Raw genomic sequence first — 17,995 nt, 5'->3', positions numbered from 1 at the left:
TCTTTTTTATGGCTGAATAGTATTCCATTGTATACATATACCCCATTTGCTTTATCCATTCTTCTGTTGATGGACACTTAGGTTGAGTCCATATCTTGGCTATTGTGAATAGTGCTACAGTGAGCATGGGAATTTAGATATATCTTTGACATACTGATTTCATTTCCTTTGGATATATACCAAGTAGTAGGATTGCTGGTTATGGTAGTTCTATTTTTAATTTTTTGAGGAATCTCCATATTGTTTTTCATAATGGCTGTACTAATTTACATTCCCACCAAAAGCGTAAAAGGTTCTCTTTTCTCCACATCCTCATCAACACTTATCTTTTGTCTTTTTAATAGTTGCCATTCTGAGTGGAATGAGGTGACACATTATTGTGGTTTTGATTTGCTTTTCCCTGGTAGTCAGTGATGTTGAGCACTTTTTTCATATACCTGTTGGTCTTTTGCTCATTTTTAAATGGAATTATTATTATTACTATTTTTTGGCTATTGAGTTGTTTGAGTTTCTTATATATTCTGCATATTAACCCCTTGTCAGATGCATGGTTTGCAAATATTTTCTCCCATTCTGTAGGCTGTCTCTTGACTCTGTTGATTGTTTTCTGTGCTGTGCAGGTTTTTAGTTTGATGTAATCTCATTTGTCTGTTTTTTTTTATTTTGTTGCCTGTGCTTTTAAGGTCTTATCCAAAAAATTATTGCCCAGTGTCATGAAGCATTTTTCCTATGTTTTCTTCTAGTAGTTTCAGTTTCAGTATTTACATAAAGTTTTTAGTCCACTTTGAGTTGAATTTTATATGTGTTGAAAAAAAGGATCCAGTTTTATTCTTCTGCATGTGGATATCCAGTTTTTCCAGCATCATTTATTGAAGAGACTGTTTTTTGCCCAGTGTGTATTTTTGGCACCTTTGTTGAAAAGCAGTTGGCTGTAGATGCGTGGATTTATGTCTGGGCTTTGTATTGTGTTATATTGGTATGTGTGTCTATTTTTATGTCAACATGATGCTCTTTTCATTAATAGAGCTAAGTAAGGTAATATGATGCCTCTAGCTTTGTTTTTTAAAAATTTTTTGCTCAAGGTTGCTTTAGCTGTTTGGGGGTCTTTTGTGGTTCTACATGAATTTTAGTTTTTTTTTTTTTATTCCTGTGATGAATGTCATTGGTATTTTGATAGAGATTGTATTGAATCTATAGATCATATTGAATCTGTAGATTATTGTGACAGAATTAATTATTCCAATCCATGAACATGGGATACACTTATATTTATATGTGTCCTCTTCAATCTGTTTCATCAATGTTTTATAGTTTTCAGTGTAGAGATCTTTCACCTCCTTAGTTAAATTTATTCCTAGGTATTTTATTTTTTGGTAGCTATAATAAGTAGGTTTGTTTTCTTGCATTCTTTTTTTGTATAGTTCACTATTTAGCATATAGAAACACTGCTTTCTGTGTGTTGATTTTGTATCCTGAAAGCTTATTGACTTTATTAGTTCTTACAGTTTTTTAGTGAAGTCTTTAGTGCTTTCTATATATAAGACCATATCATCCACAACCAGGGACAATTTGACTTCCTCCTTTCCCATTTGGACACCTTTTATTTTTTTCTTTTGCCTAATTTCTCTCACTAGGATTTCCAGTATAATACTAACGAGAAGTGGTGAAAGTGGCCATTCTTGTCTTTTTCCAGATCTTAAAGGAAAAACTTTCATCTTTTCCCTGTTTCATATGAAGTTAGCTATGGGTAAAAATAAAGCCCATATATGCGATTTATTGTGTTGACATACATACCTACTGTACCTAATTTGTTGAGAATTTTTATCATGAAGGGATGTTGAATTCTGTCAAATGCTTTTTCTGCATCTTTTGAAATGATTATATGGTTTTTGTCTTTCTTTCTGTTAATGTGATATATCACATTTATTGGTTTGTGCGTGTTAAATCACTCTTGTATCCCTGGGATGAATCCCAGTTGATCATAGTGAATAATCTTTTTAATGTACTGTTGAATTCAGTTTGCTGGTATTTTGTTGAAGATTTTGCCCCTGTGTTCATCAGGGGTATTGGGGATTCATTTTTAAGCACCTCCTCCCCCTGCCCCATCATTGACTTTGGATCACTCACACTTGTATCTTGTTTTCTTTGGGAATTTTCTTCAGTAACTTTAAAATAGGATACTGGCTTTTCCTTGGAAGCCATATGTTTACTTTTATATTTACCTTATCTTTCAGTCATTCGGGGCTCAAGGAGAAAAGTAATATTTGGTTGTGGTTATTTTCTCATTTCTATAGTAGACATTTTAGTCCTTTTTTTTTTTGAGTTGGACTCTCACTCTTGTCACCCAGGCTGGAGTGCTATGGCGCTATCTCGGCTCACTGAAACCTTCCCCTCCCAGGTTCAAGAGATTCTCCTGCCTCAGCCTCCCAAATAGCTGGGATTACAGGCGCTTGCCACCACGCCTGGCTAATTTTTGTATTTTTAGTAGAGATGGGGTTTTACCATGTTGGCCAGGCTGGTCTTGAATTCCTGACTTCAGGTGATCTGCCTTTCTCGGCTTCCCAAAGTGCTGGGATTATAGGCATAAGCCACCTCTCCTGGCCCATTTTCGTCTTCTTTAGGAAACTAATTTTTATTATAGTTTGAGCAAAATCTAGACAAGGAAAGGAAGTTTTCTAGAAGGAAAATCATCATCTGCATTCCAAAGTTAATGACTTTTGAGTTTCTGATACTTAATTTTTCATCCCATCTAACTGGGACCTGTGATAGAATCGAGTTAACCGATGTACATATTGGTAAGCAAATTTTCACAGGTTCCAGAACCTAAACAGCAATGAATTCATACCTTCTATAAGAAACAATATTTGGGGGAAATCGTTTTTGTATATACATTTTTAAAATAGGTAGTTTTAAAATATTCAAAAAGTTCATGTGACCTATTTATTTATCCATACACCTAATATCTAGATTCTACACATTTATTTTATCAGATACCTATCCATCTTGAAATCTCTCTGTCCATCCATCAATCCATCTTTATTTTGGTGCATTTCAAAGAAATTATAGACAACAGTGTGTTTTATTTTATTTTATTTTTTGAGTCTACCATGTTCAACATGTGGCTTCATTTTCTTTTATCGTTACTATTATACTTTAAGTTTTAGGGTACATGTGCACAACGTGCAGGTTTGTTACATATGTATACCTGTGCCATGTTGGTGTGCTGCACCCATTAACTCGTCATTTAGCATTAGGTATATCTCCTGATGCTATCCCTCCCACCTCCTCCCACCCCACAACAGTCCCCAGTGTGTGATGTTCCCCTTCCTGTGTCCATCTGTTCTCATTGTTCAATTCCCACCTATGAGTGAGAACATGCGGTGTTTGGTTTTTTGTCCTTGTGATAGTTTGCTGAGAATGATGGTTTCCAGCTTCATCCATGTCCCTACAAAGTACATGAACTCATCATTTTTTATGGCTGCATAGTATTCCATGGTGTTTATGTGCCACATTTTCTTAATCCAGTCTATCGTTGTTGGACGTTTAGGTTGGTTCCAAGTCTTTGCTATTGTGAATAGTGCTGCAATAAACATATGTGTGCATGTGTCTTTATAGCAGCATGATTTATAGTCCTTTGGGTATATACCCAGTAATGGGATGGCTGGGTCAAATGGTATTTCTAGTTCTAGATCCCTGAGGAATCCCCACACTGACTTCCACAATGGTTGAACTAGTTTACAGTCCCATCAACAGTGTAAAAATGTTCCTATTTCTCCACATCCTCTCCAGCACATGTTGTTTCCTGACTTTTTAATGATCGCCATTCTAACTGGTGTGAGATGGCATCTCATTGTGGTTTTGATTTGCATTTCTCTGATGGCCAGTGATGGTGAGCATTTTTTCATGTGTTTTTTGGCTGCATAAATGTCTTCTTTTGAGAAGTGTCTGTTCATATCCTTCGCCCACTTTTTGATGGGGTTGTTTGTTTTTTTCTTGTAAATTTGTTTGAGTTCATTGTAGATTCTGGATATTAGCCCTTTGTCAGATGAGTAGGTTGCAAAAATTTTCTCCCATTCTGTAGGTTGCCTGTTCACTCTGATGGTAGTTTCTTTTGCTGTGCAGAAGCTCTTGAGTTTAATTAGATCCCATTTGTCAATTTTGGCTTTTGTTGCCATTGCTTTTGGTGTTTTAGACATGAAGTCCTTGCCCATGCCTATGTCCTGAATGGTATTGCCTAGGTTTTCTTCTAGGGTTTTTATGGTTTTAGGTCTAACATTTAAGTCTTTAATCCATCTTGAATTAATGTTTGTATAAGGTGTAAGGAAGGGATCCAGTTTCAGCTTTCTACATTTGGCTAGCCAGTTTTCCCAGCACCATTTATTAAATAGGGAATCCTTTCCCCATTGCTTGTTTTTGTCAGGTTTGTCAAAGATCAGATAGTTGTAGATACGTGGCATTATTTCTGAGGGCTCTGTTCTGTTCCGTTGGTCTATATCTCTGTTTTGGTACCAGTACCATGCTGTTTTGGTTACTGTAGCCTTGTAGTATAGTTTGAAGTCAGGTAGCGTGATGCCTCCAGCTTTGTTCTTTTGGCTTAGGATTGGCTTGGCAATGTGGGCTCTTTTTTGGTTCCATATGAACTTTAAAGTAGTTTTTTCCAATTCTGTGAAGAAACTCATTGATAGCTTGGTGGGGATGGCATTGAATCTATAAATTACCTTGGGCAGTATGGCCATTTTCACAATATTGATTCTTCCTACCCATGAGCATGGAATGTTCTTCCATTTGTTTGTATCCTCTTTCATTTCATTGAGCAGTGGTTTATAGTTCTCCTTGAAGAGGTCCTTCAAATCCCTTGTAAGTTGGATTTCTAGGTCTTTTATTGTCTTTGAAGCAATTGTGAATGGGAGTTCACTCATGATTTGGCTGTTTGTCTGTTATTGGTGTATAAGAATGCTTGTGATTTTTGCCCATTGATTTTGTATCCTGAGACTTTGCTGAAGTTGCTTATCAGCTTAAGGAGATTTTGGGGTGAGACAATGGGGTTTTCTAGATATACAATCATGTCATCTGCAAACAGGGACAATTTGACTTCTTCTTTTCCTAATTGAATGCCCTTTATTTCCTTCTCCTGCCTGATTGCCCTGGCCAGAACTTCCAAAAGTATGTTGAATAGGAGTAGTGAGAGAGGGCATCCCTGTCTTGTGCCCGTTTTCAAGGGTAATGCTTCCAGTTTTTGTCCATTCAGTATGATATTGGCTGTGGGTTTGTCATGGATAGCTCTTATTATTTTGAGATATGTTCCATCAATACCTAATTTATTGAGAGTTTTTAGCATGAAGCGTTGTTGAATTTTGTCAAAGGCCTTTTCTGCATCTATTGAGATAATCGTGGTTTTTGTCTTTGGTTCTATTTATATGATGGATTACGTTTATGGATTTGCGTATGTTGAACCAGCCTTGCATCCCAGGGATGAAGCCCACTTGATCATGGTGGATAAGTTTTTTGATGTGCTGCTGGATTTGGTTTGCCAGTATTTTATTGAGGATTTTTGCATGAATGTTCATCAAGGATATTGGTCTAAAATTCTCTTTTTTTGTTGTGTCTCTGCCAGGCTTTGGTATCAGGATGATGCTGGCCTCATCAAATGAGTTAGGGAGGTTTCTCTCTTTTTCTATTGATTGGAGTAGTTTCAGAAGGAATGGTACCAGCTCCTCCTTGTACCTCTGGTAGAATTCGGCTGTGAATCCATCTGGTCCTGGACTTTTTTTGGTTGGTAAGCTATTAATTATTGCCTCAATTTCAGAGCCTGTTATTGGTCTATTCAGAGATTCACCTTCTTCCTGGTTTAGTCTTGGGAGGGTCTATGTGTCGAGGAATTTATCCATTTCTTCTAGATTTTCTAGTTGATTTGCATAGAGGTATTTATAGTATTCTCTGATGGTAGTTTGTATTTCTGTGGGATCGGTGGTGATATCCCCTTTGTCATTTTTTATTGTGTCTATTTGATTCTTCTCTCTTTTCTTCTTTATTAGTCCTGCTAGAAGTCTATCAATTTTGTTGATCTTTTCAAAAAACCAGCTCCTGGGTTCATTAATTTTTGAAGGGTTTTTGTGTCTCTATTTCCTTCAGTTCTGCTCTGATCTTAGTTATTTCTTGCCTTCTGTTAGCTTTTGAATGTGTTTGCTCTTGCTTCTCTAGTTCTTTTAATTGTGAAGTTAGGGTGTCAATTTTAGATCTTCCCTGCTTTCTCTTGTGGGCATTTAGTGCTATAAATTTCCCTCTACACACTGCTTCGAATGTGTCCCAGAGATTCTGGTATGTTGTGTCTTTGTTCTCATTGGTTTCAAAGAACATCTTTATTTCTGCCTTAGTAGTCATTCAGGAGCAGGTTGTTCAGTTTCCATGTAGTTGAGCGGTTTTTAGTGAGTTTCTTAATCCTGAGTTCTAGCTTGATTGCACTGTGGTCTGAGAGACAGTTTATTATAATTTCTGTTCTTTTACATTTGCTGAGGAGTGCTTTACTTCCAACTATGTGGTCAGTTTTGGAATAGGTGTGGTGTGGTGCTGAAAAAAATGTATATGGTGATGATTTGGGGTGGAGAGTTCTGTAGATGTCTATTAGGTCCACTTGTTGCAGAGCTGAGTTCAATTCCTGGATATCCTTGTTAACTTTCTCTCTCATTGATCTGTCTAATGTTGACAGTGGGGTGTTAAAGTCTCCCATTATTATTGTGTGGGAGTCTAAGTCTCTTTGTAGGTCACTAAGGACTTGCTTTATGAATCTGGGTGCTCCTGTATTGGGTGCATACATATTTAGGATAGTTAGTTCTTCTTGTTGAATTGATTGCTTTACCATTATGTAATGGCCTTCTTTGTCTCTTTTGATCTTTGTTGGTTTAAAGTCTGTTTTATCTGAGACTCGGATTGCAACCCCTGCCTTTTTTTGTTTTCCATTTTCTTGGTAGATCTTCCTCCATCCCTTTATTTTGAGCCTATGTGTGTCTCTGCACGTGAGATGGGTTTCCTGAATACAGCACACTGATGGGTCTTGACTCTTTATCCAATTGGCCAGTCTGTGCCTTTTAATTGGAGCATTTAGCCGATTTACATTTAAGGTTAATATTGTTATGTGTGCATTTGATCCTGTCATTATGATATTAGCTGGTTATTTTGCTCGTTAGTTAATGCAGTTTCTTCCTAGCATCGACAGTCTTTACAATTTGGCACGTTTTTGCAGTGGCTGGTACCAGTTGTTCCTTTCCATGTTTAGTGCTTCCTTCAGGAGCTCTTGTAAGGCAGGCCTGGTGGTGACAAAATCTCTCAGCATTTCCTTGTCTGTAAAGTATTTTATTTCTCCTTCACTTATGAAGCTTAGTTTGGCTGGATATGAAATTCTGGGTTGAAAATTCTTTTCTTTAAGAATGTTGAGACTGGGCGCGGTGGCTCACACCTGTAATCCCAGCACTTTGGGAGGCCGAGACGGGTGGATCACAAGGTCAGGAGATCGAGACCACTCTGGCTAACACGGTGAAACCTCGTCTCTACTAAAAATACAAAAAATTAGCCAGGCGTGGTGGCGGATACCTGTAGTCCCAGCTACTCGGGAGGCTGAGGCGGGAGAATGGCGTGAACCTGGGAGGCGGAGCTTGCAGTGAGCCGAGATCGTGCCACTGCATTCCAGCCTGGGGGACAGAGCAAGACTCCGTCTCAAAAAAAAAAAAAAAAAAAGAATGTTGAATATTGGCCCCCACTCTCTTCTGGCTTGTAGAGTTTCTGCCAAGAGTTCCACTGTTAGTCTGATGGGCTTCCCTTTGTGGGTAACTCGACCTTTCTCTGTGGCTGCCCTTAACATTTTTTCCTTCATTTCAACTTTGGTGAATCTGACAATGATGTGTCTTGGAGTTGCTCTTCTCGAGGAGTATCTTTGTGGCGTTCTCTGTATTTCCTGAATTTGAATGTTGGCCTGCCTTGCTAGATTGGGGAAGTTCTCCAGGATAATATCCTGCAGAGTGTTTTCCAACTTGGTTCCATTCTCCCCATCACTTTCAGGTACAGCAATTAGACGTAGATTTGGTCTTTTCACATAGTCCCATATTTCTTGGAGGCTTTGTTCGTTTCTTTTTACTCTTCTTTTCTCTAAACTTTTCTTCATGCTTCATTTCATTCATTTCATCTTCCATCGCTGATACCCTTTCTTCCAATTGATTGCATCAGTTACTGAGGTTTGTGCATTTGTCATGTAGTTCTCGTGCTGTGGTTTTCAGCTCCATCAGGTCCTTTAAGGACTTCTCTGCATTGGTTATTCTAGTTATCCATTCGTCTAATTTTTTTTCAAAGTTTTTAACTTCTTTGCCATTGGTTCGAACTTCCTCCTTTAGCTCGGAGTAGTTTGATCTTCTGAAGCCTTCCTCTCTCAACTCGTCAAAGTCATTCTCCGTCCAGCTTTGTTCCGTTGCTGGTGAGGAACTACGTTCCTTTGGAGGAGGAGAGGCACTCTGATTTTTAGAGTTTCCAGTTTTTCTGCTCTGTTTTTTCCCCATCTTTGTGGTTTCATCTACCTTTTGTCTTTGATGATGGTGACGTACAGATGGGTGTTTGGTGTGGATGTCCTTCCTTTTTGTTAGTTTTCCTTCTAACAGTCAGGGCCCTCAGCTGCAGGTCTGTTGGAGTTTACTGGAGGTCCATTCCAGACCCTGTTTGCCTGGGTATCAGCAGCAGTGGCTGCAGAACAGTGGATATTGGTGAACCGCAAATGCTGCTGCCTGATCGTTCCTCTGGAAGTTTTGTCTCAGAGGAGTACCCAGCCGTGTGAGGTGTCAGTCGGCCCCTACTAGGGGGTGCCTCCCAGTTAGGCTACTTGGGGGTCAGGGACCCACTTGAAGAGGCAGTCTGCCCTTTCTCAGATCTCAAGCTGCATGCTGAGAGAACTACTACTCTCTTCAAAGCTGTCAGACAGGGACATTTAAGTCTGCAGAGGTTATGGCTGTCTTTTGTTTGTCTGTGCCCTGCCCCTAGAGGTGGAGCCTACAGAGGCAGGCAGGCCTCCTTGAGCTGTGGTGGGCTCCACCCAGTTCAAGCTTCCTGGCCGCTTCGTTTTACCTATTCAAGCCTAAGCAATGGCGGGCGCCCCTCCCCCAGCCTCGCTGCCGCCTTGCAGTTTGATCTCACACTGCTGTGCTAGCAATGAGTGAGGCTCCATGGGCATAGGAGCCTCAGAGCCAGGTGCAGGATATAATCTCCTGGTGTCCTGTTTGTTAAGCCCGTTGGAAAAGCTCAGTGTTAGGGTGGGAGTGACCCGATTTTCCAGGTGCCATCTGTCACCCGTTTCTTTGACTAGGAAAGGGAATTCCCTGACCCCTTGCGCTTCCCGGGTGAGGCGATGCCTCGCCCTGCTTCGGCTCACACACGGTGCACTGCACCCACTGTTGTGCACCCACTGTCCAGCACTCCCCAGTGAGATGAACCCGGTACCTCAGTTGGAAATGCAGAAATCACCCGTCTTCTGCATTGCTCACGCTGGAAGCTGTAGACTGGAGCTGTTCCTATTTGGCCATCTTGGCTCCACCCCAGCCAACAGTGTGTTTTATCACTAAACACCCCAGCATGAATATTATTAGAGTTCAGGGATGTGTGTGAGTGTGTGTGTGTGTGTGTGTGTTTTCTGAGGTAACATTTTCATATAGTGAACTACAAATCTTAAATGTGCCATTTGATGAATGTTGACAGATACACTATCCCAGAAAGTTCCCTCGTGCCTCTCTCAGTCATTCCTCACTCTCAAGATGTCACTACTGTTCTGATATTTTTCACTCTATATTAGTTTTGCCTCTTTCAATATTTCAGCACATTTCACGATTAAACATGATTTTAACTATAGGTTTTTATAGATGCTCTTTATCAGATTGAGGAGTCTATTCTTTCTTTTATATACTTTAAGTTCTAGGGTATGTGTGCACAATGTGCAGGTTTGTTACATAGGTATACATGTGCCATGTTGGTGTGCTGCACCCATTAACTTGTCATTTACATTAGGTAATTCTCCTAATGCTATCCCTCCCCCAGGCACCCCCCCCCGACCTGACAGGCCCCAGTGTGTGATGTTCCCCACCCTGTGTTCAAGTGTTTTCATTGTTCAGTTCCCACCTATGAGTGAGAACATGTGGTGTTTGGTTTTCTGTCTTTGTGATAGTTTGCTCAGAATGATGGTTTCCAACTTCATTCATGTCCCTGCAAAGGACATGAACTTATCCTTTTTTATGGCTGCATAGTATTCCGTGGTGTATATGTGCCACATTTTCTTAATCCAATCTATCATTGATGGGCATATGGGTTAGTTCCAAGTCTTTGCTATTTTGAATAGTGCCGCAATAAACATACGTGTGCATGTGTCTTTATAGTAGCATGATTTATAATTCTTTGGGTATATACCCAGTAATGGGATGGCTGGGTCAAATGGTATTTCTAGTTCTAGATCCTTGAGGAATCACCATACTGTCTTGCAAAATGGTTGAACTAATTTACACTCCCACCAACAGTGTAAAAGTGTTCCTATTTCTCCACATCCTCTCCAGCATCTGTTGTTTCCTGACTTTTTAATGATTGCATTCTAACTGGCATGAGATGGTATCTCATTGTGGTTTTGATTTGCATTTCTCTGATGACCAGTGATGATGAGCATTTTTTCATGTGTCTGTTGGCTGCATAAATATCTTCTTTTGAGAAGTGTCTGTTCATATCCTTCACCCACTTTTTGTTGGGGTTGTTTTTTCTTGTAAATTTGTGTAAGTTCCTTGTAGATTCTGGATATTAGCTCTTTGTCAGATGGGTAGAGTACAAAAATGTTCTCCCATTCTGTAGGTTGCCTGTTCATTGTTCACTCTGATGGTAGTTTCTTTTCCTGTGCAGAAGCTCTTTAGTTTAATTAGATCCATTTGTCTATTTTGGCTTTTGTTGCCATTGCTTTTAGTGTTGTCGTCATGAAGTTTTGCCAATGCCTATGTCCTGAATGGTATTGCCTAGGTTTTCTTCTAGGGTTTTTATGGTTTTAGGTCTAATATTTAAGTCTTTAATCCATCTTGAATTAATTTTTGTATAAGGTGTAAGGAAGGGATCCAGTTTCAGCTTTCTATATATGGCTAGCCAGTTTTCCCAGCACCATTTACTAAATAGGGAATCCTTTCCCCATTTCTTGTTTTTGTCAGGTTTGTCAAAGAGCAGATGGTGGTAGATGTGTGCTGTTATTTCTGAGGGCTCTGTTCTGTTCCATTGGTCTATATCTCTGTTTTGGTACCAGTACCATGCTGTTTTAATCACTGTAGCCTTGTAGTATAGTTTGAAGTCAGGTAGCATGATGCCTCCAGCTTTGTTCTTTTTGCTTAGGATTGTCTTGGCTATGCGGACTATTTTTTGGTTCCATATGAACTTTAAAGTAGTTTTTTCCAATTCTGTGAAGACTCATTGGTAGCATGATGGGGATGGCATTCAATCTATAAATTACCTTAGGCAGTATGGCCATTTTCATCATATTGATTCTTTGTATCCATGAGCATGGAATGTTCTTCCATTTGTTTGTCTCTTCTTATTTCGTTGAGCAGTGGTTTATTGTTCTCCTTGAAGAGGTCCTTCACATCCCTTGTAAGTTGGATTCCTAGGTATTTTATTCTCTTTGTAGCAATTGTGAATGGGAGTTCACTCATGACTTGGCTCTCTGTTTGTCTGTTATTGGTGTATAGGAATGCTTTTGATTTTTGCACATTGATTTTGTATCCTGAGACTTTGCTGAAGTTGCTTATCAGCTTAAGTAGATTTTGGGCTGAGACGATGGGGTTTTCTAAATATACAATGATGTCATTTGCAACAGGGACAATTTGACCTCCTCTTTTCCTAATTGAATCCCCTTTATTTCTGTCTCTTGCCTGATTGCCCTGGCCAGGATTTCCAACACTATGTTGAATAGGAGTTGAGAGAGAGGGTATCCTTATCTTGTGCTGGTTTACAAAGGGAATGCTTCCAGTTTTTGTCCATTCAATATGATATTGGCTGTGGGTTTGTCATAAATGGCTCTTATTATTTTGAGATACGTCCCATCAATACCTAATTTATTGAGAGTTTTTTGCATGAAGGGCTGTTGAATTTTTTTGAAGGCCTTTTCTGCATCTATTGAAATAATCATGGGGTTTTTGTTGTTGGTTCTGTTTATGTGATGGATTACATTTATTGATTTGCATATGTTGAGCCAGCTTTGCATCCCAGGGATGAAGCCGACTTAATCATGGTGGATAAGCTTTTTGATGTGCTGCTGGATTCGGTTTGCCAGTATTTTATTGAGGATTTTTACATGAATGTTCATCAAGGATATTGGTCTAAAATCCTCCTTTTTTGCTGTGTCTCTGCCAGGCTTTGGTATCAGGATGATGCTGGCCTCATAAAATGAGTTAGGGAAGATTCCCTCTTTTTCTATTGATTGGAATAGTTTCAGAAGGAATAGTACCAGCTCCTCCTTGTACCTCTGGTAGAATTCGGCTGTGAATCCATCTGGTCCTGGACTTTTTTTGGTTGGTAGGCTATTAATTATTGCTCAGTTTCAGAGCCTGTTATTGGTCTATTCAGAGATTCACCTTCTTCCTGGTTTAGTCTTGGGAGGGTGTATGTGTCGAGGAATTTATCCATTTCTTCTAGATTTTCTAGTTGATTTGCGTAGAGGTGTTTATAGTATTCTGATGGTAGTTTGTATTTCTGTGGGATCGGTGGTGATATCCCGTTTATCATTTTTTATTGCATCTATTTGATTTGTCTCTCTTTTCTTCTGTATCAGTCTTGCTAGAGGTCTATGAATTGTGTTGGTCTTTTAAAAAAACCAGCTCCTGGATTCATTAATATTTTGAAGGGTTTTTTTGTGTCTCTATAGAGGAGCCTATTCTTAATTTGCAGAGTTTTTTTTTTTTTTAAATCGAATGGATGCTAGCTTTTCTCATGTACTTTTCATACATCTATTGATATGGCCATATAATTTTTCTCTCCTATTTCACTACTGTGGTGAATTAGCTTTATTGATTTTCAAATGTTAAACCAACCTTACATTCTTAGAATAAACTGTATCTGGTTATGGTGTATCATTCTTTTTATATATGGCGGATTCGATTTGCTGTAATAAGGGTTTTTGCATCTATGTTCATGAGTAACATTGGCCTATAATTTTGGGGGAGGGATAATTCTTTTGTCAGTGATTTTTTTGAGGGGGATAATGCTTTTTTCCGGATCCTTTTAATCAAGATTTGCTAATTTTTTTATGGATTTTAAAAAATCTATCTGTATAGATTTATAATGATCAGTTTATAATATTTTTATAATGCCTTTGGTTTTGGTATCAGGGTTATGCCAGCCTCATAAGTTAAGAAGTCTTCTCACCTCTTCTATTTTCTGAATGAATTTGTCTAACATTTAGATTTTTTTTTTTCTTTCTTGAATGTTTGACAGAATTAGGAGTGAAACCATCTGGGCCTGTAGTTTTATGTGTGGGAGAGTTTTGATAATAAATTCATTAATAGGTATAGGCTATTCAGATTTTCTGTTCCATCTTATATCTGTTTTGGTAGGTTGTGGTTTTTAGTTGTATTATTCAATTTTATTGATTTTTTTCAAGAATTGATTTATGGCTTTTTTAGTTGTCTTTGTTATTTGTTTTATACTTTATTGATTTCTGCTCTTTTTCTGCCTTCTACTTATTTTGGTTTTCTTTGTTCTTTTAGCTTTAATAAGGTAGAAAATGGGGTCACTGATTTTGTACCTTTTTCCCTAATATAAGCATTTAAAGCTTTAATTTACTTCTAAGTACTACTTTAGTAGTTGCAGCTCACAGATTTTTATATGTTTTATTTTCATTGTAATTCAGTTTGAAATATTTTTAATTTCTCATATGCTTTCTTCTTTGATCCAGTGATTATGTTAGAAGTTGTTTAATTTTAAAATGTTTGGGGATTCTCTAGATACCTTTCTGTTATTGATTTCTAATTTGACTAAAAAGAACATAAAAGATACATTTTACATGATTTTGATCTTTTTACATTTATTGAGAATTTATTATTGCATAATATATTATCTCCTTTGTTGAATATCCCAGGTGCACTTGAATGTTTATTCTTTAGTTGGATGTAATGTTTTACAAATTTCAGCTAGGTAAAGGTGTTGATAATGTTGTTCAGTTCTTCTATATCTTTATTGATTTTATGTCTCATTGATCTATTTTTTTTAGAGAGATGTTAAAATCCTCATAAATGTGATTGTGGAATTGTCTGTTTCTTTCTTTGATTCTGGCAGTTTTTTCTCCTTATATTTTGAAGCTCTGTTATTAGATACATAAAGTTATGATTGTCATGTCTTGTAATAAATTAACTCTTTCATCATCATGAAATGTCTGTCTTTATTGCTTGGTAATATACTTTATCTTGAACTTTACTATATATAATATTAATATAGACATCTAGCCTTCTTATTTACGATATGTTTTTCTATCCTTTTACCATATCTTTTTCTATCCTTTTATTTTCAACCTATCTGTGTCTTTATATTTAAAGCATGTTTCTTAAAATGGGAACAGTAGGCACTGGGGACTACTTATGGGAGGAGGAAGGGGGTGGGGCATGGGTTGAAAAACTATCTATTGGGTACTATGCACACTACCTGGGTGATGGGATCATTTGTACACCAAACCTCAGTGATACACAATTTACCCATTTAAAAAATCTGCACATGTACAACCTTAACCTAAAAGAAAAGTTGGAACAAAAATAAACTATGTTTCTTGTAAACAGCAGACAGTTTTGCTTTTTTTATTCATTCTGACAGTCTTATCTTTTAATTGAAAATTAGCATGATTAGTCAATTTACATTTAATATAAATGGTTGGATTTAGGTCTGCCATTTTACTAATTGTTTTCTATGTGCTTAATCTGTTTTTTGTTTCTTTCTTTGTCTTTGCAGTATTTTTTCATAGTTACTCTAGTGATTAAGTGTACACCTCTAATGTTTCACAGTCATCTTTGAGTTAATATTATAATACTTCATATAAAATATGAGGACATTGAATATATATAGTCCATTTATTCCCCCATATCCGTTGTGCTGTAGCTATCATATATATCATATCTACAGACATTATAAATGTTATAACTTTTGCTTTAAACAAGTCATATTCATTTTAAGGAAATTTATAGGGAAAAAGCCTTATTAACTATATATTTACCATTTTGGGGTCTCTTCATTTCTTCCTGAAAACTTAGTAATTAATACTATAGGAGAAACTCCTTCCCTGAGGCAGTGGTTCTCAACTGGAGTGCTTTTGCTCCCACCCGCTCCCCAGGGGACTTTTGGCAGTTTCTGGAAACATGTTTAGTTGTTAGAACTAGGATAGGAGTTTCTACTATCATCTGGTGGGTTGAGGCCAGGGATGCTGGTAAACATTCTGTGATACTCATAACAACTAAGAAGAATATGCTGAGATTTGTAATCCCTGTTTTATGATGAGTGTTCTGAGAAGAGCTAGTGAAATTCTCTTTTGACATGCAACTTTAAAGTTTTCTTACATCTGTCATATGATTTATTGGAATTTAATAAATATCTGTAACTTATACCATTGTCCTTGGCCAACAAAGAAAAAGAATATTTGCCTGTATGACTGGTTTTCTTGGAGCAGTTTGTGGTTTGTTAAACTACTATAAATAGCTTTTTGTAAAGAAGGAGAAAAAATGAATATATCCTTTTGAACTGAGTGATACGTAGTCCAGCCAGCTGGATACTTTAATGGAAGTACCTTGAACTAGAAATAAAGCTTTTCTCCCCTCATCTCTGCAGAAAAGCAGCCTGCAACCAGCATTCTCTTTGAGTTGATAATGACTCCTGCACAGCCTATTTATTTGGAGAGGTCAGGATTACTTTCAAATATTTTGTTTCTTTTCACATTTTTGCACAGGAGAGTTGAGGGGTAGGAGTTTGATTTGTCCTTCAGGTTTATTGAACCTACCAAATAATACAGTGTGCTTTCAGGTGATACTATCTTGACTCATATAATCAAAATATTTTTAAAGAAACAACTTAGAATCAAAGTTGTTTTTTAAGGGCAAGCACAAAACATTTTTAAGATGCCAAATATAAACAAATGCCGTATCTTTTTGTATGATAGGTTGGACAGCACTTCATGAAGCTAGTGTAGGAGGATTTTATCGGACAGCAAGTGAACTATTAAAAGGTGGGGCGGATGTAAATATCAAAGGAATGTACCAGATTACTCCCCTACATGATGCAGTGATGAATGGACATTATAAGGTACTGTGATGCTTTTATTTGCAGAACAAATAATATATTTTGCAAATATTAAATATCTCTGGGACCACACAATAGAAAAACATACAGAAATTTTAGTTTAATTTCATTCTGTTAATGAATACTTAGAATTCATAATGAAATTTTACTGTGTGATGGGTTTGTTGTGTGTAATATGATAGGTGTCATTTTACATGTTACTTTTAATAACCATACAGAGCTTTTTGGTTACACAATATTTTTTTCAACTCGTTTTCCTTTAAAACTCCTTTAATATGGTGCTTTATAGGGTTTAGAAGAACGTTTCCTTCTTATAGAGTGTTACGCAGTTATGTCCAGTCCTGATAGGAGGTTTACAGCTTTATGGAGTCTGGTGTCATTTTCATAATCGGCCTAAGGCAGGATAATGTTTCTGATCAGTTCAGCTTAATGATCAGCCAGGATATATCAGCAGAGCCGTACTGCAGGTTAAAATATCAGACTACTATAATTGCATACCAGTTGGTTAATAGTAACTGCAATAAATGGTAACATTAAGATTATGAATTCTAGTATACATGGTTTATCTCAGAAATCATATTTATTTTAGCTTACTACACATTTTTTCTGGCCCCGGAACAACATTGCTGGGCTGAGGCACTTGCTGAAGATATCTTGTTATTCATTTCAGTTATTGGAAGTTGCCTCTGGATTTAAAAACTTCTAGGATGAGAAAGGGTATTAACTATCTGGGATCAAGAAGATGTGTTCTGCCTATTTCCAGAAGAAATGCCTAACACAGGCAGAGGCGGAGAAGGCTGCTGGGAGCCATGGGAATAGACAGGGCATATTCCTTCATAGTATGAAACAGTACTTCAGAAGGGTTTAGGCAGTTTTTTTTGTTGTTTGTTTCTCATTGTTTGTTTGCTTGTTTGATAATGTATATCTTGGTGATGGGTGGTCATTTTTGCATATAGTTTAGAGGACTAGGAGGAGAGAATTCTTTCCAGGATCCAGTTTAATGGCCAGAAGAATTCAGGCTTGGACATGTGACAGTGTGAATCCTTTCTCTGTCAGAAGCAGAGAAATCTCATGCCAAAGCACTTCTTCTGTCTAACACCATAGCCCATTTGCTCCCTCACTTCCCAGAGCTGACCTATACTGATCAAGAGTCTTTTCTTCCTTTGAGTAAAGTGAGCCCTGAGCATTTTAATTTTTCTTCTTTTCTTTCCTATTTGTTCCTTTGCCCCACTTCGAACTTGGCTCCAATCCATTTCTGCCTCACAGTCTAGCATTGGCTGTCTCCTATTTGGCCTTTGCATATATGAAATAATCTCTGGTTCCTTCAATAATGTTAAAGGAACCAAAGACACAGGCCTCTATTCCCAGAATCCAGTTTCCCCACTTACTGCATTCCCTCTTGCCATCCTCCAATCTGCCTGTGGTTCATGTGCTCTTGGCACCATGGCATATCCTGACTAGTGGTGAGAGAAGAAGAGAATGACAAGACAGGAGTAGAAGTCTAGAGAACAGTCATGAAAATTACAAGCTGAAACCAGTAGTTGGTGTGATGTGAGGCAAAGATGATCAGAGAAATGGCCTAGGCCCTGGGTTTTGGATTGCTCAAATGCCTTTGGTGTCACAGGAGTAAAGATATCAAACAGGGAAGCCTTGGGAACCCAATGCTTGTCCTACT

General features: G+C 37.8%; 1 protein-coding gene across 3 annotated transcripts in view; it reads left to right on the top strand.

Moving 5' to 3' along the window:
* ANKRD31 (ankyrin repeat domain 31) overlaps positions 1 to 17,995 on the top strand; it is a 188,896-nt gene that overhangs the window by 58,587 nt on the left and 112,314 nt on the right. For all 3 annotated transcript variants that reach the window (XM_024247336.2, XM_054555637.1, XM_054555638.1), the window contains exon 11: positions 16,181 to 16,323. In XM_024247336.2, coding sequence (XP_024103104.2) covers positions 16,181 to 16,323 — 143 coding nt within the window. The remainder of the gene's footprint in view (positions 1 to 16,180; positions 16,324 to 17,995) is intronic.

Source organism: Pongo abelii, chromosome 4 (assembly GCF_028885655.2).
Source record: "Pongo abelii isolate AG06213 chromosome 4, NHGRI_mPonAbe1-v2.0_pri, whole genome shotgun sequence".
Lineage (NCBI taxonomy): Eukaryota > Metazoa > Chordata > Mammalia > Primates > Hominidae > Pongo > Pongo abelii.
Note: the sequence above shows the minus strand (reverse complement) of the source record. Positions and strands in the feature narration are given on the sequence as shown.